At 39.4% G+C, this 27,998-nt stretch overlaps 2 protein-coding genes and 1 long non-coding RNA gene across 11 annotated transcripts in view; 2 read left to right on the top strand and 1 right to left on the bottom strand.

The window, feature by feature from the left end:
* The window catches only part of BNIP2 (BCL2 interacting protein 2), a 34,338-nt gene extending 23,240 nt beyond the window's left edge, over positions 1 to 11,098 (top strand). For 4 of the 6 annotated variants that reach the window (XM_039490473.1, XM_039490477.1, XM_039490479.1 and 1 more), the window contains exons 7-11: positions 112 to 243; positions 1,478 to 1,564; positions 1,666 to 1,792; positions 6,880 to 6,993; positions 8,304 to 11,098. In XM_039490473.1, the coding sequence (XP_039346407.1) occupies positions 112 to 243; positions 1,478 to 1,564; positions 1,666 to 1,792; positions 6,880 to 6,993; positions 8,304 to 8,309 (466 nt within the window). In that variant the 3' untranslated portion in view covers positions 8,310 to 11,098. Of the gene's footprint in view, positions 1 to 111; positions 244 to 1,477; positions 1,565 to 1,665; positions 1,793 to 3,689; positions 3,726 to 6,879; positions 6,994 to 8,303 lie in introns of all 6 variants that reach the window. The other 2 variants (XM_039490474.1, XM_039490476.1) reach the window with 2 other exon arrangements.
* Positions 11,099 to 12,341: 1,243 nt separating this feature from the next.
* Positions 12,342 to 17,339, bottom strand: LOC120372931. Its single transcript, XR_005585279.1, has 2 exons — positions 17,135 to 17,339; positions 12,342 to 12,623 (listed from the first exon to the last, which is right to left on the bottom strand). It is a non-coding gene; the product is annotated as an uncharacterized LOC120372931 (long non-coding RNA).
* A 107-nt stretch (positions 17,340 to 17,446) lies between these two features.
* GTF2A2 (general transcription factor IIA subunit 2) lies at positions 17,447 to 27,270 on the top strand. 4 transcript variants are annotated; one of them, XM_039490483.1, is made up of 5 exons: positions 17,447 to 17,654; positions 19,874 to 20,025; positions 21,410 to 21,514; positions 24,894 to 25,020; positions 26,953 to 27,270. In XM_039490483.1, exons 2-5 carry the CDS (start codon positions 19,954 to 19,956, stop codon positions 26,976 to 26,978), a joined length of 330 nt encoding a protein of 109 aa, XP_039346417.1. In that variant the 5' UTR covers positions 17,447 to 17,654; positions 19,874 to 19,953; the 3' UTR covers positions 26,979 to 27,270. The 4 variants fall into 4 exon arrangements, with proteins under 4 accessions (XP_039346417.1, XP_039346416.1, XP_039346415.1 ...); XM_039490482.1 differs by having other exon boundaries at positions 17,447 to 17,661; XM_039490481.1 differs by having other exon boundaries at positions 17,597 to 17,748.
* The last annotated feature ends 728 nt before the right edge of the window (positions 27,271 to 27,998 follow it).

The raw sequence follows: 27,998 nt of genomic DNA, 5'->3' as shown, positions 1-27,998 counted from the left end.
ATTTTTTTTCTGTAGCCTTTGAGCCTTTATCAAAATATAAATTCTTTCATTTGCACATTAACTGTCACTCAGTTTTTCATTTTAAAGCTTTTTCCTTACTTGTTGTTACAGATATGTTATTGGCACTTTAGAACTGTTAGTAGCAGAGAACTATATGATAGTTTACTTAAATGGTGCTACAACACGGAGAAAAATGCCAAGTTTAGGCTGGCTCAGGAAATGTTACCAGCAAATTGATAGAAGGTAAGATAAATTATATTACAATAATATCTAGAAATCCTTTATCATTTTTCTTTCATTATCTGTATTTTGTGAAAATTGTTAATTAGCATATTGTAAATTTAAGTCTGCAAGGCTTTGGATAATGCTGAACCCTGCAACAATTGTCCTGTTTCCCACTTGTATGATTTAGCCACTGAAGCTCCAAGGCAGAAATACTGCTGGAGAATTTAATTTAATTTCAAATGAAAATGCTTTTCAAACTGTATTTCCATCAATCGTACAATTGCTTTGTGAAATACCACTGAATAAAGGTTTCACAGTGTACTGTATGGTCTTATTTAAAGTGAGCTTTCTGAATAATTTTGCAGGAAAGTTGTCACACTGTTGAACAGGTCAATGTCAACTGTAAAAGGAAAGACCAGTTAGAATGAAAAGGTACTTGTAACCTCTTGCACAGCTATAGTAAGAGGCAGCAAAAAAAGCTTCTTTCCAGCTGAACTGTTCCCATGAGTGTTTACAGTAAAAGTCTAAGCAGACTCCATTTGCTGAGCTTGCAGTTAGATTACATTTATCGTGTGGGGGTTGCACAAATTGGGGGGTGGCGTTTTATACACCAAATCTGGATTTGAAATTTCTTATTGGCTGAAAAGTCTACTTAAATTTTACTTATCTGACAAGTGGATACGCAACTCTGCAACATTAGATGGGGTGTAAGATGCCAAAATATTGAAGCTCCTGTTAGCAGTCCATTTCCCCCAAAAAACACATTGGTGTTGGTCTCGCATATCATCGTCAAAACAGCCCTTTTCCACTTTCCTCTCTTTATTGCTCTTTATCTCATTCATTATACAGATACCCATTTCTCAAGTGAACCTCACTCTTTCCTCTCTTGGAAAAAGGTTGTGGAAGCATGAGTTGTCTATATTGGTCCTTGAGACATACCACTAACATTTGGTCAAAAAACTCTTCACTGGCTAACTTTTTCTTAGTTCTTTCTCATCACAATCTGATACTCCAACTGTCCGTTCATGACAAATTCAACATAACCTGGTTTTGCTAGTTTTTATTCAACTTTGGTAGACAAGATGATGATGGAGTGTCTGTTCACTAGAAGTTTACTCATTAGATTACATATGACACAGAGAAGTGGCAATTATACAATAACTGAACACTTGTACTTTTTTATATAAAATGCATTGCTTTTTTAATTCATTTTGTTCCTTAACACTGGTGTTCAATACTTGAATTTTTTTAGGTTAAGGAAAAACCTGAAATCGTTAATAATAGTTCATCCTTCTTGGTTTATCAGAACACTTCTGGCCATCACAAAACCTTTTATTAGGTAATATTCTGGAAATTACTTCATTTAAAGAAAGTAGTACTTAATATTTAAAGATGTACTTAACATTTTAATAATTGTTCTTTACATTTGTTCTTCTACAGCTCAAAATTCAGCCAAAAAATTAGGTATGTCTTTACCCTGGCAGAGCTAGCTGAACTCATCCCCATGGAATACGTTGGCATACCAGAATGCATAAAACAGTACGTTTTATTATTCAACCATGCAAAGGTGTGCTTGGTATAGAGCACAAATGTGAAAACTTATTAAATTGTTATATGTAGATTTTTCAACAACATGTCTATAAATTGGCATTAATCTAGAAGAGTGGTACCCTTGCCGTCAAGAGGCAAAGTCTCTCTCTGTGCTAGAGTTGTGAGGGTGTTAAATTTCTACTTTGCATGCAGCAACATAATGGTACCCAGAGCATGGCAATGAAATAATACTTAGCTCTATGGTTTATATAATTGCTATATTATACTGAGTATGAACTAGTCTTGCGGAATCATAAAATCATAATGCACAAAAGACCTCTGTGAAACTCTTCTTTTCCTATGGTATTTAAATTGACTTGCTATTGTGAGAAATGCTGGTCTTGCAGGTGCTTACTACATAAAAGGGGCTTATAATGTATTTAGCCAAAGCATTTGAGGTGTTGCACAGCAGAATAAAAGCAAAACAGTCTAAGCAATCAAATGTATAACTAACAAATAAGGAATCCATTTGACAATGAGAGAGGTGATGGAAAAGACTCTAAACATAAGCCTAACAATAGTGATTCTAAAAATCCTTGAAAGGAGGGGCAGCTTTATGGCTTTTTTTGAAGTGGGGATCAGTGAAATAAGAGCTGTCAAAGGGTGCTTTCCAAACCAATTGGCCCACCACAGAAAAAACACATCTGCCTGCCAGCTTCAGGTATGATGGTGGAATTTTTTAGCACCAGGCTTTGTGTGGGTACTCAACAGCACGATGCTCACAAAGTAGAGCTGATGCATCCAGAGCAACAGTTAGGATCCTAAGAACCCATGGTGGCAATTTGAAGTTGAACTTCTACTTCATAGGCAATTGGCCTAAAGAATCTAGGGTGGTAAGGGTGTGCCTTTCCTTTTAGCTCACTCAAAATGTAATAGCAATGTTGCTTATTACTTTGAACTGAAAGCCACATAAGGAAGGTATTAGAATAATCACCTCATGGTCACAAGGCATGTGTTGCTGTTGACAGGCTGACATAGGCGATGTCTACACTACAGCCGGATTCACACTCTGGCGATCGATGCACCGGGGGTTGATTTAGCGGGTCTAGTGAAGATCCACCAAATCAATCGCAGATTGCTCTCTGGTCGACCCCAGTACTCCACCCCGAACAAGAAGAGTAAGGTCTTGTGTTGACCCAGAGCGGTGGAGACGATGCAGTAAGTCAGCCTAAGCTATGTTGACTCCAGCTATGTTATTCACATAGTTATTCACATAGCTGGATTAGCATAACTTAAGTCAACTTACTGCGGTAGTGTAGACATTGCCAGGGATAAATGTCTAGCTGGTACAAATTGCAAAACTGAACATTTTGTAACACATGGCGAATGTGGCTTTCTGTGGAAAAGGCACAAAATTAACATAAACTTGTAAATCTGAAACTCTGCCTAGAACAAATTCCCTTCAAAAGCACAGGATTTGCAAAATTAACAGATTTATGTCCTCCTAAGGTTTACAAGACAGCCTTGATCATTATCGCAGCTGGTTGCATCAAGCACTGATCTTCCGCAGAGACCAAGCTTGCTGGTCCACAGGGCAAGGCATATACCAGAACATTTTGCCACACTTCTATGTTGGGGAATATGACACTTTGAGCTGTACTTCAGAATTAGGTCATAAGGTCTCTGGATTTTGAGGTAGATCAGAATGGACTAAATAGTGTACGTTACTACTGTTACCACACAGCAACTAAATCTCTGCTAGTTCTGCATTTTATTTAAAACTAGTATATATTCATGATTTTATTCTCTAAATAACTATGCTAGTTTCAAGACTTGATACTGTGTTCCGTGAAGAACATTTAACACTTGTTGTTTTTGAGTTTGGTTGGCCTTCATATCTTGTACTTACTGAAATGAAACTTTTCCCCACTAAGGTATGAAGAAGAAAAGTTTAGAAAGAAACACAAAAGGTATATATGCACACCTTACTTAGGGATGCATCTAGACAAGACCACTTGCACTGCACAAACTAACTCTTTCCCAATTGGTTGGCTTGCAGACATGAACAAGCATTTGTAAATATAAACATGCACTAATGACTAAGCTTGAGTTTTGAAGTAGTTACGGTAAATATAACTTGTAAGAGAGCTCCATATAGAAGTGTAAACCACGGACGGGTTTGTAATCTGTCAATATTTTATCACTTCAGAGATGCTTTTATTAAGGGGATGTATTGACTTTGAGCATCTTCAAAAAGGCAAAAAGTTGTATGTATATTTGAACCTGCTTGAACAAACTAAGTTTGTTGTTAAGAATAGGTAACTGTTTGAATGCTTAGTTAATTTCTAGATGCCAAACTGCTACAATTGTAGAAGTTTCTTGCAAAACAACTTCTTACAAATTTCAGGATTAGAATTTCTATCTTGCTTTATTCAGTATTCACTAATTTCAATTATTTTCAAGATATCTAACTTGCACAGGCCCTAAATTAGTTTCTATTTTACTCAGTGCTGTTTGTATTTGCAGTGCCTAGATTCCTTGCTAATTAATATTGGATTTTCTGTATGCTGAAACTTAAGTGGCCTGCTAACAATTCAAGCAATTCCTGCATTTGTTAAAAATATTTAAAACAAAAGAGTAATCGCCATTCAGTGTGTCTACCAATAACCTCACTAAAACACTCTGCTTCTAACTTTAAACTTTTATTCTGAGCATGTACATAACAACAAACTGTTTAGGGACAAGTCACTTTCTGTAAACCTGTCATTGTAAGTAGGAAGATGGGAAAGAGAAAAGGTATTAAGAACTAAACCTGTCAAAAATAACTTTTCCCTATGGATATTACTAGCTTTCATAAAAAACAAAGTAAAAAGCTAATGGAAAAGCATAAAATGTCAGTCTGTATGAAAAACTGTAAACTTTAATTCTGCAGTATTATAGCTGAGATTATAAAGGTACCAACTACAGAAAATTCAGTTACAGTTCTCACAGCAACTCTAACTTGCTTCACCTTGTTAATGTCTGGTATTTTGACTGTCTATAGACCCAGTTCTACTCGACAGGGAGGGTAGACTGCAGTGGGTATAGAATTGAGCCCTTAAAAGGAATATCCACTTTAAATTTCAGGTCTCAGGTTCAGCATACTCTGAGTCCCTCCCCTCAATATTGCACCTACAATCACTTTTTCCCAAATGTTTCTTTTACGTTACTGTGTGAAAATCTGATTATAGCGGAGTAAAAATGGAACTAACTAGATAGTGTTTATTTTGTATATTTGACAACAAATGTGCTTTTCCCCCCCATAGTCTGTTATAATAATCATGGGAGTTAACTGCAATAACAGTAATTTAAAAATCCTCCAGACATCATTGTGGATTCTTTTGGTTTAAAGTTGCCAGTATCCTGTTATACTTGATGTACATAATTTCCTTTGGGAATTTCTTAACTCACCTTTAAAGACACAATCAGATCACATAAATACATGCTCTACTCTGCTACTGGATTAAGAAGTGTTGCAGAGTAACCTACTGTGCAAGTAAAGAGCAACACTTTCAGATACAGCTGTGCAGTTTTTAAGCCCTATTTCTTCAGATTTTGGTGTTTTACAAATCAGCCAAATCAAAGTCGCCCCTTCCCCCCCCTCCTCCCAATGGCTAGGGGAAAGAGGACTCCTTTTTCCCCCCTTTCATCAGATTATAGTATAAGTGCAGTAAGCATGTACGATAAAAGCCCTTGTGAAAAAGTAATTGCTTTAAGTAAAATTTGAAGCTGTTGAGCCATTAGATTAAGCCAGAAGAGTTAGTCTATGACAAAAGTACAATCATAGTTTTAAATGAAGTCACAGGGTGTTTTTAGGCAATGCATTATGTTCACCATTTCCTTTTGTGGTTTATTTATGGAACCTCTACCTTTATTGCATTCATTTTAGGATGCAGTTTAGTACATGTAAATGAACTTCGGAGAGGTGCTTTTTTTTTTTTGGAAACCTCCATTGCAACAATGTATTTGGTACTATGTAGCTCAGGGATTGGCAACCTTTGGCATGCAGCCTCTGAGGAAAACCCCTGGTGGGCTGGGATGGTTTGTTTACCTGCAGCATCTGCAGGTTCGGCCGATCGCTGCTCCCACTGACCGCGGTTTGCTGCTCCAGGCCAATGGGGGCTGCGTGAAGGACGGCCAGCACATCCCTCAGCCTGCGCCACTTCCCGCAGCCCCCATTGGCCTGGGATGGCGAACCGCGATCAGCCGAACCTGCAGATGCGGCAGGTAAACAAACCGGCCCGACCCACCAGAGGCTTGCCCTGATGGGTCGTGTGCCAAAGGTTGTCGATCCCTTATGTAGCTAGTCGTGCACAGAGATGAAAAACACAAATCTCTCAGAAGTGTTAGGTAACCGTCTTTCTGCACACAAATATTAATTTGAATATTTAAAACACAAAGTTGGCTATAACCTATTCCCTGTTTGTCATTTGTCAACATCCTGATAAATTTTCCCTGGTTGACAATTTGAGTCCCAGAATTGGCTACACACCAGGGTACTACAGATTGGATTGCAGTCCTGCAAAAAAATATTTTATGTACAGAAGTGGTCTCACTGAAGAATTGACTCCTGATATGTAAAGTTAAGCATGTAAGTGTTTGCGGTATTTGGGTCTAGAATTCTAAATCCATTGGTAGGTTCCTCTAAAACGACTAGCCAGGAATGTTGGTAAAATGCACTCATAAATACTGTCACAAACCAAATATTTTCCCCTTCCAATTTAGTTTTTGGATATATCTGATCATAGTATGTGACTTTAATACTGCCTGTCATAATTGTAATTGAAGCATTTAGTGCTTACATGGCACTTTTATTCCATAAAGTTCAAAGGAAAACTCTGTCTGGGCTTGAAAAACTTATTAGATATTTACTAGCCAGGGAACTAAGTGAATCAGGCTTAGGTAGCATGAAAGATGAATGCCCACACACACGACATGTCAGTGGACAATGGCCTGGTGAGAAGCCAGTAACCATGCCCCAGTTGTTGGGAACAGAGGGCACTGGGATTCATAAGCAAGGACAGCACCTTGTTCTCTTTTGTGAGTCTCTGGCTGATGGATTTAAAAACTGTTGTCCCTTTCTAGCTGCTTGGAAGGAGCTTTTTCTCATCCTCCAACTTCAGAGCCTCTTGGCTGATGGAGAGTAAGAAGGGTGTTTGCTACTCTACTCTTTCCCAAGCCTTTTTTAGTCACTTTCCTGTAAGTACTTTCACTGTTGTTCATATCTTTCCCTAGCTGCAACATAGTGAAACTGGCAGTGTTCTTGTCAGTTTCACAACTGCTGTTCAGAATCCTGTAGGCAGAAACTTACCTGAATCTTGTTAACCTCATTCCGCTTTTTGGGAATGTCATAAGAAACAGTGGACTGAAGCTGGCTGCACACTCAGCAGGACAGCATATGTCAGTTCACACTTCAGAGGTTCTCCTAGCAGCCATAAGAGCCAGAAACTTTACTAAAAAGAAATCTTAAATTATGCAGAAATTGTGGATGTAGATTCCTTCACTCACCAGTTGATTAAGCAAAAGGATGCATAATAGGCCTAGAGACTTCCTCCCCTGAAAAACAACAAACCAAAAAACCCCATAACCAATAGTTATCCTCATCTTGCAGAGGGAAAGCTAAAAGGAATGGAGATTAAATGACTTCCCCAAAGAGTCAGTGCTTGGAGCCAGGACTAGAATCCAGGTCTACACAGTACCATGTTCAGTGTGCTAGCCCACACTGCATCCTAGCCGAATAGCACATATGTTTATCTGAGTGACTCTAAAGTGCTATCTAATATCCTGCATACACACAGACTAGATACAAAGAATGCATTACATATTTTAATAAATCTAACTATATATAGTAACTAATTGAATACAGCTTATTTCAAAATAGCAGGGATCAATACAATGCACATTATTTGTACTAATTGTTTAGAAAACAATTATGTGAAACTTTAAAAATGTATGTAGTAAAGGAAACAGTGTTGGCACAACCACACTGTTCTTTCAGCTTAATATTTAATATAGCTGTTTAAAAAAAAAAAAAAAAAAAACACATTGTTTACAGTTTTGACAGGCTCATGTTCTCCAATATAAACTGCATTCTAATCTTAAAACTTTCATTTTATTGCATGTCTTAAAGGCTTACATTCTAGTCACTTTATTGATAAATGGAAGAGCAACCTGCTTCTCTTGCAACATGGCCAAATTTGATATTTAATTTTCCTAATACTTTTCTTCCAAATACCATATCTATTGTTGCTTGAAAACACTTCTTGACCCATCTTTAAAATCTCTCTAATTTTAGGAGGCAATAACAAGGTGGATCTTTAACATTTTGCTGTAACTGAAACAACTTCACTGATGTTTGTTTTTTAACAGTTGAATGATATTTACTAAAAACCTTTTCTATATTAAAAACTTTAATTCTCCTGTTAAGACCAGCTTTTTTGCCTAATATACAAAGTAACAGACTACTGAATTTGTAATTTATATTATAACTTTTTTGTTTTATTAAACAGAATTGACCAAGAGCTTGATGGGAAACAAGAACAGAAAAGTGAACAGTAAGTTTGGAGTCCAGACGAGACGGAAGACTGTGCAGGTGGAATGATCTGTTTTGTTTTTGTTTTTGTTTTTTGCATTTACAATGCATTCATTAGCCTTTATTATGTAACCTGTTATAAAAGGTGCCTTGATATATCTCTGGACTTGTACACAAGGGACTGTTCTCTACAGTATTGGTTTGCAAATCTTGGGTTTAATTCTTGACTTTAATAGCTACTTTACCGTGTAATCATTTTATACTGTTAAATGTCAAAGAACCATATGTTTATAGGAGGCATTCTTGCAATTATCTAAATGATGCATGTTCTTCAGTAAAATATTTATATACCTAAATGTTAAAGGAAAGAGATAATATATTTTTATGACTCTTTGAGCAATATTTTATAATGTTTGCCTGCAGAATGAATTCTTTTGCAAGTAGACAAGGCCATAAATGTGCTGTCATTATTTTGTAAAGTGCATGATGAATGTTTTTTGCTGTAAATAGTTAATACATTTCCTAAGTGATTTAGAAACCTAATGATTTTTAGATGCTGGTGTTCACTTAGTGCAGTTGTCTCATAAATGTGAAGATAATCATTTTTGTTCCTGTATCTAATACAAGTAGAACTCATTTACACTGCCAGAATGATCTTGAGCTTTGATTTCTTTGTTTTTCTTCAAAATACAGATTTGTGGCTCTGTGAATTTCAGCTTATTGGCTACTACCTTTTGGCCTAGTTAAGCCATATTGGGGACTAAATAGTTCAAATGACTAATAGCATAATGAGCTTTTCACCATTAGGTCACTAGTTTAAATTCTGCTCAGGTGTTTAGTAGATAAAAGCTGTCTAGTCAGTGATCAGTGTGAAAGGAGCTCAGTCCTGTTACTCTTGGAAGACTGAAACTGTGTTCAGTCTCAGCAGACACACAAAGAATTGCATGGGCATGGAGCTTGAACTGTCCTTTCAACCCTAAAAGTTATCCATTCAGGTCAAGATTGAAGTACCCTGGAGAGGAGGTGTGGAAAATCTTGCACTGCCTTTACTTTGTAGATGGAGATCTTCCATCTCCAGTGCTATATGGCACTTCTCATAAGCACTAAATTCACTTTAAAGAATGTAATGAGTCTGGTTTTTGCTGTGGTTATTCAAGATGTATCCACAAGTTTTCACTTGGTGTTCTTGGGCACATAAATTGACTTTCATAGGTTCTATTAGCATAGCTAAATTATACTATGTTCTGGGTGAAACATGTAATAAAAATGTCAATCATGCCTATTTTGCCTATTGGTGTGTGCAAATAAATCCATTCAGAAGTTAAACATTTAAGTGACATTGTAACAAGCATTAAATATTTTCACTTTTTTCTGCAGTGCTCACTACTTTTGTCTTAATCATAATCAAAAATCCCCATCTGATATTATTGCACACTTCTAAACTGTATATTCTTGGAAATAGTAGTAGTATCACAGCTCTTACACACAATCAAAATAAATGTGGTATACTTACAAAAGTAAGGTAGGTTTCAACTGGATGGTTACTTATCAGTGAGGTATAACGCTCATAGGGTAATCATACAACCGGGACTTACTAACCTTTGGATCCTTGCAGACTCCTCGATGTCTCTAATCAACTGTGCATAGGTGCAGTACTAGCTAATTCTGATGCCGGATCAGGCCAGTAGTCTGCATCTGAACTTAACAGAGATCTATTTAACACACATGCTTCAGGGGAATCCGTCTCAAGGCATACGTATTTTGGTTAGATCAGCATCTGTCTCCATCAGCAGTTTGTGCAGATTAATATGCTGTGTCTTCTGCCTAAATAGACAACCTTATTCTGAAGTTGCCCTGTATGCATTTTTATAAGGCTTCTATTTTGGTCTGAAAGCAAAGAACCTAAATGAAGATACTTTCTTCAGGAGCTAGGGCCTGATGGACAACCTTGAGCAAGTCCCTTCATTGCCTTATAACTCCATTTCCCCACTTGTAAAATGGATATAATGATACTCACCTTTTTTTGTAAAGCATTTTGAGATCTACAAATGAAAACCGCTACATAAGTGCTAGGTGCTCTCACTTCTATTCCTCATTCTATATATCAAGTTATATCAACTCCAGCTTACTGGCTGAAACCTTCCCCAGCCTGGCAAATAAAATTCCAAGACTGGCCAAGTGCAAGGTGTGTGCATGCATGCATGCAAATCTGGAAATCTTTTATTTCATTTTCAGGCCTTAAAGCTGAATAGATTTAGGTCTCTAAAAGCCTGGAGAATAAGAAGGGGTCACCATCTCACTTCAAATTTTTTCTTCAGATAAAGATGACTTCTACCAAAAGCAGTTCTTCTAGAAATAGGGTCTGACAGTTGACTTGCATTGATATAGTGTGATACAGTTAAATCAATATCTCAGATTACTGAAAGATGTCATTTGTTGTATGTAGTGGAGAACACAATAGCTAAAGATGTTTCAAATGGAAAAACAGTAAAATTTCTACTGGCTATAGACATTCTTTCTACATCTTCCTCATTGCTTCCTTTAACTCCACACTTGCTTCTCCTTTCCTTTTACCTCCTACAAAAGTTGCATGCCAAGAATCTTAAACAGCAGTTCAAACAGTACATATGTTGTGTAGAAAACCTCCTTTATATACTGTATTTTGTACTTGACCAAATGTTCAGTAATTTTAAAGGTGACTTCCAAAGGGTGGGAAGGTTTGTACCTTTCTGCTGCTTTATTGTATGATTAAAGGAAGTCTGATTTTTTTTTCCCCCTGCTTGCTTTTTCACATTTTAAAAAATCAAGTTTTGTCTATGCTATTTTTCTGACCCAATCTCTAAACTGGAGCATTATTTGATTTATGATAGCAGAGATGCAAAGGAATTAAAACGTGATTAGGTGTTGAAAAACGAGTGTTCTGCAATCCAAATAAAATTTTCTCCTCAGTAGAACTTGAAATGCCTAACAAATTACATGAGTGTCTTTTGTTAAGACTCAGACCTCCCTTGCCACAACACGCTTAAGGATTTACCATTCCCAATCTGGGACTTCTCTGAGAATCCCAGCAAAAACCAGGAAGCAAAGACTAGATACAGATTTTTAAAAAATATGCTGCTTGTTAAACTTCATGCACCGGGCATTAGTGAAGGATAATAAACATGCTTCTCTGAAGGCTACATTTTAGACTTCAATTATAGCTGCATGAGGTACCTAACAAGGTTGAATTTTCAACTTCAGCTCTGCATTACCTGACGAATGAGTGCTTGATTCTCAATCTTAATGTTGCGTTAATATTTATTGTAAAATGTATACACACACTGATCCAATCTCTCTATAAGCTTGTGTATAAATAGAAATGGTCATTTTCATATCCTACTGCCTTCTAAAGCAGCACAGTTTGGGATCCAAGTTGGCAACTGCTGTGGAGAATCTTCCCTCCTGGTTTGTCAGTCTCCCCTCCTTCCCTCACCCATCCCTCATATTTTAATGGTGAAGTATTCACGTGCATGTTTTTAAAAAGTTACTTTAAATTAATTCTGGGACTTTCTCAAACATTGTAAATGGGTATTATGCTCAAAACCAAATCCTGCTATGTTGCAATGAGATTCCAAAGGCTACATCTAAAAACAGCTATTAAAAAAAACACATCACATAGTAAGTGCTCTAAAGCTACTATTATGATCGTTTGATGTAGAGAAAATGCAGCTCACTATTGGAACACAAAGGCAGTTTCAAATGAAGAACTTGTTTAATTTCAGTTGCCAAATTTCCTTTAAAATCCAAAGACTTTGCGATCAGTACTTCAAATAAAACACAAAACTTAATGATGCATTTAAGTGGTAAGCTGTAAATACTAGTCTCAACTAATTTCCCAGCAGCTAGATCAGTCTGAAGTGTCAACAAAATGCTGAGACAGCAGCATCAATAACAGGAGGCAGATGTCAAACAATTCTGATGGTTTCAAACTTTTATATATTCTTAATTTGAAAAGAATTATGACATCTCTCAGTGATGGAATTAAGATAATGACAAACTTTATTGGAAAGTCGTCATCTCCTGTTTAAAAACAGGAAAGATTTATAGCTAAGACTTCAACTTTCATTTTGAACCCGCATTCCCATCCACTTGCATTACACTGTCCCAGGCTTTACTGACAGGAGACTTAGATTTGTGTTGTCTTGTGAATTTTACTTTCAGCAGGAGATGCAGGAATACTTTTCTATGGTGCAGTTTCTGAGTTCTGTCGAGGCATTGCAGTCATTATATAACTTGAGCTGACATGCTCAGTGAGTTTCTGGAATATAAAGCATGTGGTAGTAAAATGTCAGCAACTTTATTTTGCTGCCAATATGGTTGAAGTGGAGGCGATCTTATTTGAGCTGATGGCTCAGGCTGGTGGATACAAGATGTTTGTAGATTTGTGTTTACAATAGGTAAAATTTTCAAAAGTGACTTAAGAATGTAGGAGTTCGAGTGTTAAAAATCAATGGGTTTTTGGCTTCTATGTCATCTGGGCCTTTCTGAAAATGTACTCAGTATGGTAAGCAAGGGTTTGTAGCTGATATTCTACTGGAAGTACAGTAGTAATTTTGTATGATTGCTAGGTGTAAAGATGTTGGCTACACTAAGAGTTAGCACTGAGACACTGCCAAAGTTAGTCAATCTGAAACCCCGATCATGAAGCACCAGGGTTTTTAAAATGTTCCTTTTTAAATCTGGAATTTACTGGCTTCCAAACACTTACTTAAATTTTTTTTAAAGTAACACTATAGGTAACTTGTATTCACAGCCTTAAACCTCTTCTTGATATATTTTTCTCGTCTGACTTGCCTTTGTTTTCAGTGATCAAGGGAAAGAGATGATATTGTCTGTGGAATTAACTATTGCAGATTGCAGACTACATTCTAGACAGTAAATCACTGTCCATTGTTTGCTGCGGTTGAACAAATGTCAGCAAACCTGTCTGTGCTGACTGAGCGTCACAGACTTCATAAGATTAGTGATGTGTTGACAAATTTTGAAAATTTTTGCTTTAGACTTTTTAAACTTTTGTAAAGGTTTAGTTTTCATTAGGACTAGGTGAGTAAGATATTTGGAATTAATAGAGCCTCTTTTAGACGATTAGCCAAAAAGCTATCTCCACAAAAGTATAAAAGCTCTCATTTGCCAAATGTTTTGGCCAGTTCATCTCCAATTTGCTGGAAAATTCTCTAGTGAGAAATAGCAAAAGAGATTTAAATAGGATTTCTAGGAAGCAAAAGGGGGGTGGGTGGGAGAAGTGATTTAAACCAGGTCAGTTTAGGCTTTATGGAGTCACAGCAGCAGATTCTTGCTCAAGGATATAACTTTTCTTCAATTTCAGATTAACATTTCTACATTACTTGTGGATGGAACTTCAGCATTTATATTCTGCTGTTAGAAAATGGCTTAACTGCAGTCTGTCAGGAACACATTATTGTTTGTAAAATGCTTTGAAGATTAAAAGTATGAGACTTCCTAATCTGCTTTAGAGGGGTGACCAATAAGCAGCTGGCAGCTAGTATGTTTTTACAGATGTTTTATAAAGTTCCAATGAGAACTCTAGTACTGAATTATCCATGTGGATGCAGGTCATTCTATGGAGGTTTTTAGTTCTATCAACAGATCCTAGGAGCTTTCTGAAGACCTATGCTTCCATCTGTTATATCGCAGTTTTTAAAAGATACTGAACTCATTTTCCTCAGAGGATGAATTTCTCTCAGCATGAATAACAAGATAGGAATTTTGCCCCTTTTTAAAACTTAAGAATTCTAGATTGTGCTAAAAGGTTTCCATTGACATGAATCCTCAGTACAACATAAGCAAACGGCAATACACTTGCTAAAGCTGAGCAAAATTTTGTGTCAACACATTTTGCAAATTTGAGTTGAATTTGACAAAGTGCTTTGGCTAGGAAACAACAAAAAATCTGGAAGTCAATGTGGTGTGTTTTTAGTGTTTAAAAAACACAAAACTGTTCTGAAATTTCCTTCAAGTTTTTTAAAAAGAACAACCTTAACTCAAAATTAAAAAAAATAAATTGGGTTGAATTGCATGAAATACTTTGTTCTACCCAGAATTTTTTTCAGAACTACCAGTGAGCTAAAAATTAATTAGCACAGCAAAATTGCACCTAGAAAATAAGAGTGCAGTATTTTGTAGTGTATATACTCTGTCAAGTTGCTTCCTTTTCTCTCATTGTTGAGAGACAGCATTATGGCCAAAAAGGGAATAGCTTCCACTCCAATGAAATAAAACTCTCTACTTCAAAATCTCATAATTCAGTTAGAGTATTAATGGGTTTTGTGTACCAGTATTATGAGGCATCCTGATTCTTCAATACTGAAACTATTAGTGTGCACTAAGACAGTATTAATGTTGTCTTGTCAGACAGCCTTACCATTACATATTGTATGGTTGGCCTGTATTTTCTATAAATTTTTGGGTAAATATCTAGAGTAAGCATTCATAGAAGAAATTTTGATGTTTCAGCCAATGCTGTTCTGCAGCTAATTAGGAAAGGGAATGACTGAGGAGCTTCTGCTGTATTCTAATCTAAAGCACCTTTTTGAATGAAGAAGCCCAAGAAGTGGGGTTAAACTGGTCTGAACATTAGATATGTTTGAAGTGTGGAGTCATTTCACATTGAGATCCATTTTGTTAAAGGACGGAACATCTGTTACATCTGAGCCTTTTAGGCTTTTCAGTGTAGGGACCATGTGTCTGTATAATGCTTAGTAAAATGAGGATATCATTGGAGCCTCCGGGCACTACTGCAATATAATCATTAAATAACGTTCACCTCTACAAAAGCATATGTGGAAAGTGTCTGACAGTTGAAAGTTTATGCATTGCTCAGATGCTGTAACACTGCCTGAAGTACTGAGTCCCCAATACTTAGCCTAACTTTCTAGATTCTGAATTGGTTACAAAGGCAACACCTTCATCTGGAGTACAAGTCTTAAATGACCACCACTGCTCCTCACAGAAGTAACTGTACTATTTCTCTTCTGCCCCTTTAATTTCAACTGGTTTGAGGAAAGTACTCTTTTCACCTACCTCTGAAGAATGTACTAAGCTCCTTCCTTTTCAAATGAAGCAATGTTCTTCCCTATTTTCTTTAACTTTTCAAGTTGTCATTGTCATGGAGTAATGTGAGAAATACTTGTATTTCTGAACATGTCACCTAGCACTTGTTAGAAACTATGTGAGTCTTGTATTTTTAATTAGCTAAAATAACAGGTTAAATGTGGAAAATTCAATAAATACCTTTTTGAAAAATACTTGTCTAAAAGTTCTCCTGATTTAAGCTCCTGATTTAATAACAGCGTTAGCCTGTTTTCACATCTATATGCAAAGCAAAAGTCCCTACACCAGAAAGCCACTATCTAAAGCAGTGATTCTGAGATTGAGGCTCCCAAGCTGCAAGTAGCTCCTCAATGTGTCTTTCAGCTCTTTGCAGCACATGATAGTAAAATATTATGTAATTTTAATTATTCGTCAGGATACTTTTACTACAGTAACCAATTGTATTTGATAAAATACTTGGTCAGTCATTATATACACACACTACATATTTTCCCATCATACTATTTAAATATGAATGTATAGTAAATGAAACAACGCATTCACACTACTGTGGCTGTTTGGGGTAATGTTAATTGCTAGTTTGGCTCCTGAACCACTGAGTATCCCTGATCTAAAGCCAATGTATAGAGGGCAGAGATCAACATTCACTTGTGCTGATTTTTAATGTTTTGAAGACATCTTGTTAGTATCACTGTAATCAGATTATAATTTGAGGATTTTCAGCCTGGCCTTTTTGGGAGGAGTGCATTTTTCAAAAGGTATTTGGAGGAAAGGGATAGAAATATGATGAAATGGGTTGCTTATGGTTACATCAAAAGGGGCTTGAAGAGGGAAATAAAACTAAGAATGAGTAGTTTCAGATCTCGGGCAGAGCAAAAGTGGTGGAAGGAGGACACAGGAGCAAAGCTGTGCAGGGCCTTAAAGGCCAGACAAGGAGTTTAACTTTGTAGAGTTGGAGGCAGAAGCAGACAAAGCAAAGTATGCATTGTTTTGGCAGCATTTTAGATTAACTGAAGAGCGGGTAAGCCTAGAGCAAAAGCTTGCCATTGTCAAAAAAATATTTAACCTTACATTTATTCCTTTATCACTGAAATTTTTATTAGCTAAAATGAAATGAGCACTTTTTAAATCTGCACCTGTCTTAATCAGGCTAAAATATCTTGTTAGTGCACTTTAGTGAGAGTTTGAGAACTGGTTATCATGAATACATTGTGAGGAACAAATACAAATGTCTGACTGCACAGTGATTATAAAATGCACTGGTACTTGCAGGACAATGCACTACAGAGACTATTAGCAGCAAGAAGGGCATGAAGAACATTGAGCCTTCTTACAAGCCCCGTATTGATCACATTAAAAGAAAATGTGCATACATGTATTTATTCAAGTGGCTCCTCCATCTTTGGGCTGCACTTCCAAATCCTCTTTTTTTTCACCCTGCTATGGTATTCAGTTTGCTAAAGCGTATAGCACACTAACCCTTCAGCTTGAGCGGGGCTGAGACACCTTCAGGCTTGATGATGATGCTGTGCCAGTGCGAATATAGTGTAAAATATCATGTCACAAGGCCTCCCATGGCCTGGGACTACCATGGGCCACCTTCTCTATTACTTGTTTTTAGAGGCCAGGTCTGTCTGATAAGCTCTTGAGGGTCTGTCCGTCCGTCCGTCCCTTCTCCCCCCCTCCCCGCTGACTTACAAGGCTCACTTGTACCCTGTTCAAGTTGGAGCTGGCGGAAGGCGGCCAAAAGCCCAGTACCAACGTTTACAGTTCGCCGCCGCACAGTCCGTCCTTTGCCTGCGAACTTCAACCGAGTTCTACTTCCCTGGGCTGGGCCCCGGCCCGCCCCTCCCCTCCCCTCTCCCATTGGCCCAGCAGGGGCGGGCGCGAGATAACGGGGGCGCTGGCTCTCACAGGCGGCGCAGCGCGGCCCGTTGTGCCTCTTCCCCCTCCCCGCGGGCCCCACGGGAAGGGAACCGGCCCTGCCCGCAGACTCAGGCTCGCCCTACGCTCGGTAACCCCTGGGCCGGGCTCGGGATCACGCACGTCCCTCCGCGCTGGGGCTTAGGCGGAGCCCCGCCCCGCCCCAAGGAGTCGGCCCCGTGGCCCATCCCCCAGCGGTACCCAGCAAGCCGCGGGCTCCGGAAAGGGCCGGTAGGGCCGTGTGACCCGCGGCTTTTTCGAGCTTCCGGTTCCGGTTCACTTCTTCTGTTTCCGGGTGAGAGGTGTGAGGTCGTTCCGCTGTTGTGGACGGTTAGAGCGGGAGAGGCCGGAGCCGCCGCCGCCGCCCTGGGAGGGATTTACCCCCGCAGGTGAAGGGGGGGCGGGTCTGTGAGAGGGGGCTTGGCAGAGCCGAGTCTCGTCCCCTGGGCGCGAGCAGCCCGTGCCCGGGCGGGGCGGGGCGGGGCGCTGTGCTGTGCTTGTGGCCAAGCCCAGGGGAGAGCCCGGGGAAACGTGTTCTCGGGAGAGGTGCGGACCTGGCTTTGGCTAGTCTGGGGAAGAGACGTCTCAATGCGGGGGGGAGGGGCTCATAGTCTTCAGATATGTTAGTCTGGGGGGTCAGTTCTTCTCCATGTCGGCTGAGAGTGGGACCAGAAGTAACGGGCTCAATCTGGAGCAAGGGAGGTTTCTGTTAAATATTAGGGAGACGCTTTCTCACTGTAAGAGTATTTAAGGCAGGGAGGGGCAAACGTTTTGGCCTAAGGGCTGCATCGGGTTTTGTAAATTGTAGGGCTGGTTAGGGGAGGGGGTTGTGGCCCGGCCCCCATCTTCTGTCTCTCCCTCACTCCCCCCGCTTTGGGACTCCGACCCCATCCAACTCCCCCTGGCCCCTGACTGCCCCCCCCCCGCCGCCCCATCCAATCCTCCCTCTTTCCTGACTGCCCCCCCCCCGGGATCCCTGCCCCTATTCAACCATCTGTTCCTTCCCTCCCCTCACTGCCCTGCCCCCTGCCATCTATCCAAACTCGTCTCCTTACTATGCTTCCTGGAGTGCTGGCGGTGCTACAGCGCACTGCTCAGCTGGAGTCACGCCACCGCCACCTCGGGTCAGGCCAGGGTCTGCAGTTGCGCTGCCCTAGGAGCTCACAGTCCTGCTGCCCAGAGCATTGCGCTGGTGGTGGAGTGAGCAAGCTAGCTGAGGCTGTGGGGGAGGAGGGACAGTAGGGAAGGGGCTTGGGGCTAGTCTCCCAGGCCAAGAGCTTGGGGGCCAGGCAGGATGGTCCCACAGGCTGTAGTTTGCCCACCTCTGATTGAAGGTCTGGAGCAGGCTTCCAAGGGAGGCTCTGGAATCCCCATCAGCATTGGGGAACAGGTTGGACAAACACTTGTCAGGATGGGCTAGGTTTACTTGGTCCTGCCTCAACTCAGGGGCTGCATTATCTGACCTCTCAAAGCCCCACATTTTGATGACCTAAGTGCAGTGATTCTTGTGAGGAGGAAGGAATGTGCCTCCAATACTACACCAATCCCTTGACATTAGTCCCTTTTGCCAGATTTTCTCTTTTGTCCTGTGCAATGTCCTGTGTGCTTGGCACTGAGCTTTGCCTAATGAGAGAAACAAAATATACATGATATGTTAAGGTTGTAGCAAGTGGTCGTTGTTACCTTTGTAACCTACATTAATGCTGTTAAATGCTTTCTATTGCTTATAAGGCTAAAAATGGGGGTGAACATAACCCAACAGCTAACTGTTTGCTGTTAGGAAGAACTTTGATTGTCATGGTTGTTATTGGGGTGCTAAATTTTCCTCTGAAGAATCTGGTCCAGGCCAGTACTCTTTTCATCGGTATAAGATTTCAGTCTCTGATGCTGTTCACTGATTCTGTAAGACAATTGTTTGGGTTTTTTGAGTAAAGACTTCTGTATTAAAAATACCTATCATTAATGCCAACAGTAAGCAAATAAAGTATTTCTTAAAATAAAAAAGCAGCATCTTGATATCCTTTGTAGGTAACTCATAAAGTTTTTTCTCAGAGCTGGGCTGGTGATCATGGATGAGGCAAGGTGCTCAAAAACTTGTGGTGATAAATCAGCCATATCAGTTCTGTTGAAAATTTGAAGGTGGTGAGAATTTGAGCAAACAGGTATTGGAAAAAATCTGCATAAAGGAACTGGTGAAATATAATTACTTACCCAAAGTAAGAATTAATAATATTGAAAAACATTCTGAAAGGAAGATATAGAGTAGCATTAAATTCCTAATTTGTCTGCTCAGTCATTGTTTTTTCTTCCATCGTGTAATGCAAAATTTGACAACTTATAGCTTATATTTTTTAAATAGCAAAGAATTAAGCTATATCCAATTTGACATCAAAGGCATTTTGCTTGGTATTAATTGTATGGTCATTTTTTCCTCTATGGTGCTGCTTTTGATTATTTTTTTTTCTGTTCAGAATTCCTCTACATAGCTCAGTAATTGTCATATTGGATTTTTAGGCCTTCAATGAAAGCGTGAGACGTATTGGCTGTTTCATAGCTGTGGATGATCAGTAACACTTCTCTTGTCTTTATAAACCATGGCGTATCAACTGTATAGAAACACCACGTTGGGGAACAGCCTTCAGGAGAGCTTGGATGAGCTCATACAGGTGGGAGACAAATAGCTTAATGTGGAGTGTGATTGAGCAGTAAGCTAATAGTTTAACTAAATTTCCAAACTACTCAGCTAGACAGTGTTAAGTACTAAAAGCACTAAACTTCAAATGCAGGTATGTGACTCATTTCTCTGTAGCTGATTACTTGAAAAGTCAAACTGTCATATGAAGTTAAAAGTAAAAAATAAAACTGCCATTTAGCGTTTCATTGAAATATGAACGCAAGTTTCTCACTTGAGTTGAAGAAAAGCATCTTATGCAGATGAAGTGGCCACCTTGTGTATCCTAGTAAATGAACATCTGACCTACAGCTTGAAACTACCTATTTGATGTTGCTATTCCATTCATTCATAATGAATACTTAGCACAGGTGGTTTTCCCCAGTATCTTTAATGTAACAAAAACCTCTAAAATAGCAAACTTGGAATAGGGAACTATGGCCAATGGGAGCTTCGGGGGAGGTACCCACAGGCAAGAGCAGCGCACAGAGCCCTCTGCCCCCCCCCCCCCCCCCCAGGGGCCGCAGTGACGTGGTGCCAGCTGCTTCCCAGAACGTTGCGGGAGCCAGGGCCAGGGCAGGCAGACAGCCTGCCCTGGCCCCAGTGTGCGCCTCTGCCACCCCAGAGCTGCTCCAGGTAAGCGGGGCCAGGCCAGAGCCTGCACCCCGAACTGCTCCTGCACCCCATAGCCCAACTCCCTGCCCTGAGCTCCCTGCACCCCAACCCCCTTCCCTGAGCCCCCCATACACCCCTCCTCTGCCCCAACCTCTTGCCCTGAGCCCCTTCCTGTACACTGCACCCCCCACACACACCCTGAACTCCCTCCCACACCCCAACCCTCTGCTCCAGCTCTTTGTCAGCTGCAGGGACATGGTGCTGGCCGCTTCTGGGAGAGGTGCAGGACCTGCAGTGCCACAGGGGTGGCAATCCCGTGGGCTGGATCCAAAGCCCTGAGGGGCCAGATCTGGCCCGCGGGCCGTAGTTTTCCCACCTCTGGTCCAGAGTGAATTGACAATTTTGATGTGTTGAAATCTGATGTTAATCCCTAGTCTTGTACGTCGTCGAGGAGGCTGCAGGCCATGGATGCAAAGACAATTCAAATGTGGGAATTACTGCATGTTTTCTGGAAAATTCTCTCTGCATGTTGGTCACATTTGTGTCCCCCCCCTCCCCCACAAAGTTACAAAAACTAACAAATTTCACCTTACTCCATTTTCCTCATTAAATATAAAGTCATAAATATATATTTCCAATAAAGCTACTGGAAAAGCTAGTCTACATCTTGAGGTTTGTTACATGAAAGCTTTGCGCTGATAATCCATTTTCATGCATTTTTGAGTCAGTTATAAAGTCCAATTTTATTTTTTTTTAAACCATAGTCTCAGCAGATCACCCCTCAACTTGCCCTTCAAGTGCTACTTCAGTTTGACAAGGCTATAAATTCAGCATTGGCACAACGGGTTAGGAACAGAGTCAATTTCAGGGTAAGTGCACTAAATACTAAAGACCCCGTCTAACTGGTATTCTCCATCAGTGTTCAGACACTGCATTGAGAACTATAGGCTTGTTATCTCTGTCTGCTATGGATGGAAACAAGTCTTTTAAGGATCCACTTTATTTCTAAAAATAATACGGTTGTGTTACTCCACATGTGCTATCTGTAGCATGTTGAACTAGATTTCTGCTTGTTTACATAGTCATAATAGGTTGCCTATCTGCAGGCTGTTTGAGTTTCCTGTAGTTGTCACAATTTCTTCCGTGGAATCTTCCAAGAAATACAGCAGCCAGAAAGTTGACAGGGATTTAGAAGAAAGGTAGTGGAAAGTGAGATCCTGCCAGCTCTGCATGAAATTAGTTGCTAGTATTCCAAAATGCTCTAAAGATGATAATTCATTCTTCCTAAATCACTACTGTAAAATTGCAATCAGAGGCAAAAATAGCTAGGAAAATATGCATAACGGGATAGGTGACTGCATAACATTTTAATCATTTAAACACTTCATAGAGGAGTGCTCAGTCACCCTCTTCCATGCATCCCTTCTTCCTTAGTTTAATTGTTTTGCACATATGGCTTGAACGACTAGTTAAGGTTACCTATAATGGTAAGGCATTCGGCTGCAAGGTCTGAATTATGAATGCCAAATAGAGATTTTGGGTTTCTATTGTGGTCATTTTCATTTCTGGTTGAGATCAATATTTGGGAGGCAGCCTTGACACAATGCACAGAAATGAGGTGAAATAAAGTAGTTAATTAAACGTGAGTGATTCAGTGAATACCAGAATAGCCTGGTGTTTCAGCAGTGAAATTTGCAAGAATATTTCACTTTCCTGTTACCTGAGAAAACCAGTTAGCAGCAGCAACATATGCTACTCCTGGGGAAATTCTCTGCATGCGCAGAATTTACTCTTCTCCACCCCCACCCCTACCCTGCAGATTTCTTTGCTTTCCTGCAGAAAATGCCTTTCTGACAGGGAAGCAAAGGGAAGCCACAAAAGCGAACATGTGACCTTCCCCAGCAGTATATTTTGGGTGCCAGGGCAGCTGGCAGAGAGGTAAATCAGTGTGGGGCAGGGGGCAGAACTGGGGAAGATCCAGCTGGTGGCTGCTGCCCTGCTCTGGGCTCAGCTGCTAGTCCCGGCTGGGCTGGGGAGGACAGTACTTCCTCTTCCCCTGCATGACATCAGGGCCGGGTCAGACCCTCTCGCCAAGCCTCATCCCCCTGCACTGAGAACCACCCCCTCCCCCCCGATGAGCCCCACCTGGACCACGCCAACAAGCCACCCACACCCAGATCCCTATGCCACTGAGCCCCAACTAGCTGCACCTGAATCCCCACCGCACTGAGCCCCACTCCCCCTGTACCATCCCAATGAGCAACCCAGATCCCCACCCCACTGAGCCCCATTCCTCCAACATCTGGATCCCCCATTGAGTCCCTGACAGCCAGACTCCCCTGCTGAGCTCTATCACACCCAGAGGTGCCCCCCCCAACCACCTTTACCTGGACCCCCTGCGGAGTCCCAACAAGCCCCTGTGCATCCAGCCTTGGAATAAGGGTAACAGTTGACGTCTGATAATACTATAACATGACTCCTACTCTCTTAAGTGCAGAAAACTGTAAACTCATAAGCTATCCAACCACTGTACTTTATCATTTTGATTAGGTCATGTTAAGCTCATAGTACAAATTTTCTATCATCTGCCAAATTAATAAAACTTTGTAATTTTCATAATCTGCCTTTGAGATATTTTTGATATTCATTCTTCTTCTGTTTTGAATACTCTGGAGCAAAGAAATGTTCATGTTTAGTTAAATAGACTTCAGAAGTGAAACAATTTCTCAAATGTCAGTCTGAATTTGATTTTCAGAGAAAGTCCAGCATCATAAATGAACCCATTTAAATCCAGAAACACTGGTTGAATTAACAGGTGTATAGCATGTGTTTTAAATGAAAATAAAAATCTTTCACACACTGGATCTAAATCAGCAAGTAGCCTCAAGTAAAAGTCATCTGAGATGAGCTGTACATGAACTATGTGTTTTTGACTTAGTAAATGACATAAAATATATAGGAATGTACAAAAAAGTAACAAACCCCTGTCATTTATTCAGAAAACAAAAATACACCTCTACCTCGATATAACGCTGTCCTCGGGAGCCAAAAAATCTTACCGCATTATAGGTGAAACCGTGTTATGTCGAACTTGCTTTGATCCGCCGGAGTGCGCAGCCTCTGCACCCGGAGCACTGCTTTACCGTGTTATATTGGGTCATGATATATCGAGGTAGAGGTGTTATCAATCTCCATCTCGGGTCACGTAGCTATACTTCTCTGTGTGTGATTTCCCCTCTCCCGTCGTTCATCCTATCAGCGTTAACACTTTTACCAGAGGTTCTCAACCTTTCCAGACTACTGTTCCCCTTTCAAAAGTCTTTGTCTTGCGTACCTCAAGTGTCACCTCACTTAAAAACTACTTGCTTACAAAATCCGACACAAAAATACAAAAGGGTCAGAGCGCAGTTACTGAAAAATTGCTTACTTTCTCATTTTTACCATATAATTCTAAAATAAGTACAATATTTATATTCCAATTGATTTACATTTCAGTGTATAGTATATAGTGCAGTAGAAACAAGTCATCGTCTGTATGAAATTTTAGTTTGTACTGACTTTGCTAGTGCTTTTTATGTAGCCTGTTGTAAAACTAGGCAAATATCTAGATGAGATGATGTACCCCCTGGAAGACCGCTGCGTACCCCCAGGGATACATGTACCACTAACTTATACTACTGTGGTATTCAGAAAGCCAACAGGAGAACAGTGTGACTGTTTTTATCACACAGAACTTTAATCCTGTTTGAAGGAATCAATAAGTGAAAGGCTTATAAATGACCCATAATCTCCTCTTTACATAAATCTTGCTGATGAAGCCTATGACCTCATTCTTCATGTACTTTGGAAAACTCATAACCGTTTCAGAAGGTTGGCTGTTTTGTACGATATTCTTCCTTACTTTCATAATGTTCTTGTATGAACCTGGTGATTTCTACCACTTGAGGGCACTCAAACTACGATTTTCCTCAGATTTGCTTAAATCTGTGTTTCTTAGATTTTATGCTTGCATGTTCTGGCTCACAGCTTAATAAAAGAAGCACATCCATTCTGGTTATAAATACAAAAGCACCTACTTTAAATTAATGAATATCAGTAAACTTTTTAACTATTTTTAGAAGCAGACAAGATGACAATTTTTCAAATGTTAAGAATTTTTTAGCTATAGCTACAAGAATAACTTTATTTCTGTTACTGTACTGGAGATCTTTTGAAAATAGTTTTTTATGTTACTACTTTCTTTTAAAGGGCTCTCTGAATACATACAGATTCTGTGATAATGTGTGGACTTTTGTACTGAATGATGTTGAATTTAGAGAGGTAACTGAACTCGTGAAAGTGGATAAAGTGAAAATTGTTGCATGTGACGGAAAAAGTAAGTATAGTTCTGAACCATAGTATAAATATTAGGTTAACAGAGATAAGACTTGAACGATATTATGAAATACACTTTGTGCAGCCAGAGTTCTTAAATAGTGTGTGATTGGAGCTATCTTCTACCTCTGGTTACATCCTACATAACTCAGACTAAAACAGGAGTGCACGCCCCTCCTGCACACATGCATAAATTAGATGATTAATTCAGATGAGCAAGTTATAAGTGTGTTCTACATTGCATTGTCTTAGTTAAAGCTGCTATTTTAGTTAAAGCTGACTTGGGACTGGATTTTTAGTGGTGTATGAATAAGCATAAATATGCTTGTGACAAGCCAAAGTATTACCAAAGATAAATGTGACTAGGGCTTAATGGTCATTAGTTACTAAATTATATAAAACAATTACAGTAACAAGATCGGAATGACTTCTTCTGGTTATCAAAATGCCACTATGAAATATTGAAGGTCTAATCTAAAGGATGAAAAGTGCCAGTTTGTTCAGCAGCAATAAGTAACTAATAAGGGCATTGTTGGAAGCCTTTGAAACATCACTTCCGTTCTTAGGGGACTGAGGGATCCCAGGATTTGAGAAATGTTGTCTTTTTAGTATTACAAACCAAGTCCTGTAATTTGCACTCCATGATTTGACAGCCACATATGTACTGTCCATGCAAGGTCATTAGCTCATACATTCTCTCTACTTGTCTGACTTGTTTAGCCAAATGTTCTATTGAAATGCTTTACCAAAGAATGACCTTTTATAGTTTCTAGCTGATGGATTTCAGTTGCTTAAGATTCCTTTCTTAATACATTAAAAGGAGGAAGTGAGAACAGAAAACCCTTTATAGTACTTGCTTTTTAGAAAAAAAAAGTCTTGGTGTATGGAACTGATCCTTTAGGGCTCTCTGGCCTTGGCATGATTATAGTGATGTTTTTAGACTGATTGATTCTCAACAATTGATAAGTCATTCCATACAAGTACCTTGTCTTTAATGTTGGGCATGCATGTCACCTTGATTCACCTGTTTATTTCTTAGGATGTATTTATTGTAGCAGTTAAAGGAAAAGCTAATTTTCCATGTCTGAATAACTTCCATTTATAATATCACAGTATAAGTACTGGATTTGAAGACCACAGTACCATAAAGTTGCTGACAATGTCTTTAGTATTTTTCAGCAAGTAGTAAGCGTCTTAAAATAAGGACTTTCCTATCCATTGTTATCTTGTCTTGTAGTCAATAACTAGATTACTCATTTGTCCCCTGGCACCAGGAGCAAGAGAGAGGTAATAGTAGCAAATATAAGCAATAGCTATATCAGCTGACTGCTTCTTTCTTACAGAATACACTGTTGCTTCCGTGTTTAAGTAATTCAGCTTTATAAAGAACTCTTATGTCTACATGATATTTTTAATCTATGTTAAATGCACCATTGCCCAGTCTCGACAAAAGCCTGTACGTTGTCACTTATTAGACATCTGATGACCTATCTCTTGAACAGACTACATGGCCTTCTAGCACTTGCATGCCCCAAGAGCATATCTTGTGAGCTGGCTGGAATCAAGTGTTTAAGTGTATTACTCTAATTTAGAGCAAACTTACTTCAGTTTTTAAAAATGGGGACTTAATAGCAAACTGTGTATGGGGACAGAGAGAATTTTTGTGTTCAAAGTTTTCATTACTGCTAACCAAGTAAAATAACATAATTACGCCACACTTTCTTCATGGCAGTGAAGGAGGATACATATGGAAACAAAATTATCCAGGTGTGGCGCTGTTTCAGCTTTTATAATACAGACTCTAAATCATTGTATTTTGAGGTCGGCAGGGAAGCATTTACCAACATAGAGAATGTTAATTTTTTGTTAAGACATTGCAAAGTTGAGTACGAGTTATCTGTATTTATTTATACGCGTTCTCTTTCTTTTCTAGATACTGGTTCCAATACTACAGAATGAATAGAAATGTGTTTTCTGTGCAACATTTTCTGTTAATATGCAGCACTTTCTGGAGAGGAGCATGGAAAAGGACTGTTCATAATTTATTCTAGTGATGCAGACATGAGTTAATCCATGCTAGAATGCATCGCAGAAAGGCAGTGAAAAGAAATATCTTTCTGTAGCATTACTTCAATTCACCTAAAAGGGCATGAAGAAAACAATGTTACTTTTTTAAATGACAAAAACAAATATTGTTGCCTTTTTTTGTTCAAAGTAATTTCTCTAATAAACTTTTATTTAAAATTTTCTAGAGAAGTGAGTGATAATTATAAAGGTGTTTAGTGAAAGCAACCTCCCTCACAAAATTACCCTAAGGCTTAGGCAAACTACTCTTGGAGTCACGATGAGAAACACGATGTAGAGGCATACAGCTCTAGCTCACTAATACAAATGTGGCCACATAACTGAAACAAACAGGGATGCTTGGTGGTGGTTAGTGACTAAATAGTCTTGGAGTCTGACATACTGTCACCACTAGAAATGATTGCTATAAATGGGCTGGGGGCACATTAGCAATATGTTGTACACTTGCACTGCAATATGTTGTGTTGTGCCTGTTTCTGGAGTAAAATCTTTCCATTTGTTGCATTGTCGGTTTTGCACCCTTTTAAAAACCCTGCATTAACTCTCATATTAGAAAATGAGTGTCATGGGCTTAACCAATGGAGTGAAAATGATCAAGGCCAGTCCCATGAAAACATTCTAAATTCTCAAATGTTAGGCATCTATAGAAATTCTCACTTATTTTATTCGAGCTCTGGTCTCTTATATTTGACTGAACACTTATTAAACTTCAGTACAGTGCTCTATTGAAATTCTGTTAATGTTCAGCTATGAATTTTTTAAAAATCCTGTTTAATACTCCATCACAAGCTTTGAAATTACTCTTCATGTGATTTGGAAATGACAAACCTAGGGATTTTTTTGTGCGTGAGGCAGGTCTTTTCGGAATCTGAAGTGTCACAATAGAAAAAGCTC

This window comes from Mauremys reevesii, linkage group 10, assembly GCF_016161935.1.
Source record: "Mauremys reevesii isolate NIE-2019 linkage group 10, ASM1616193v1, whole genome shotgun sequence".
Lineage (NCBI taxonomy): Eukaryota > Metazoa > Chordata > Testudines > Geoemydidae > Mauremys > Mauremys reevesii.
The sequence above is the reverse complement of the archived record's forward strand: the minus strand, read 5'-3'. Positions and strand labels throughout refer to the sequence as shown.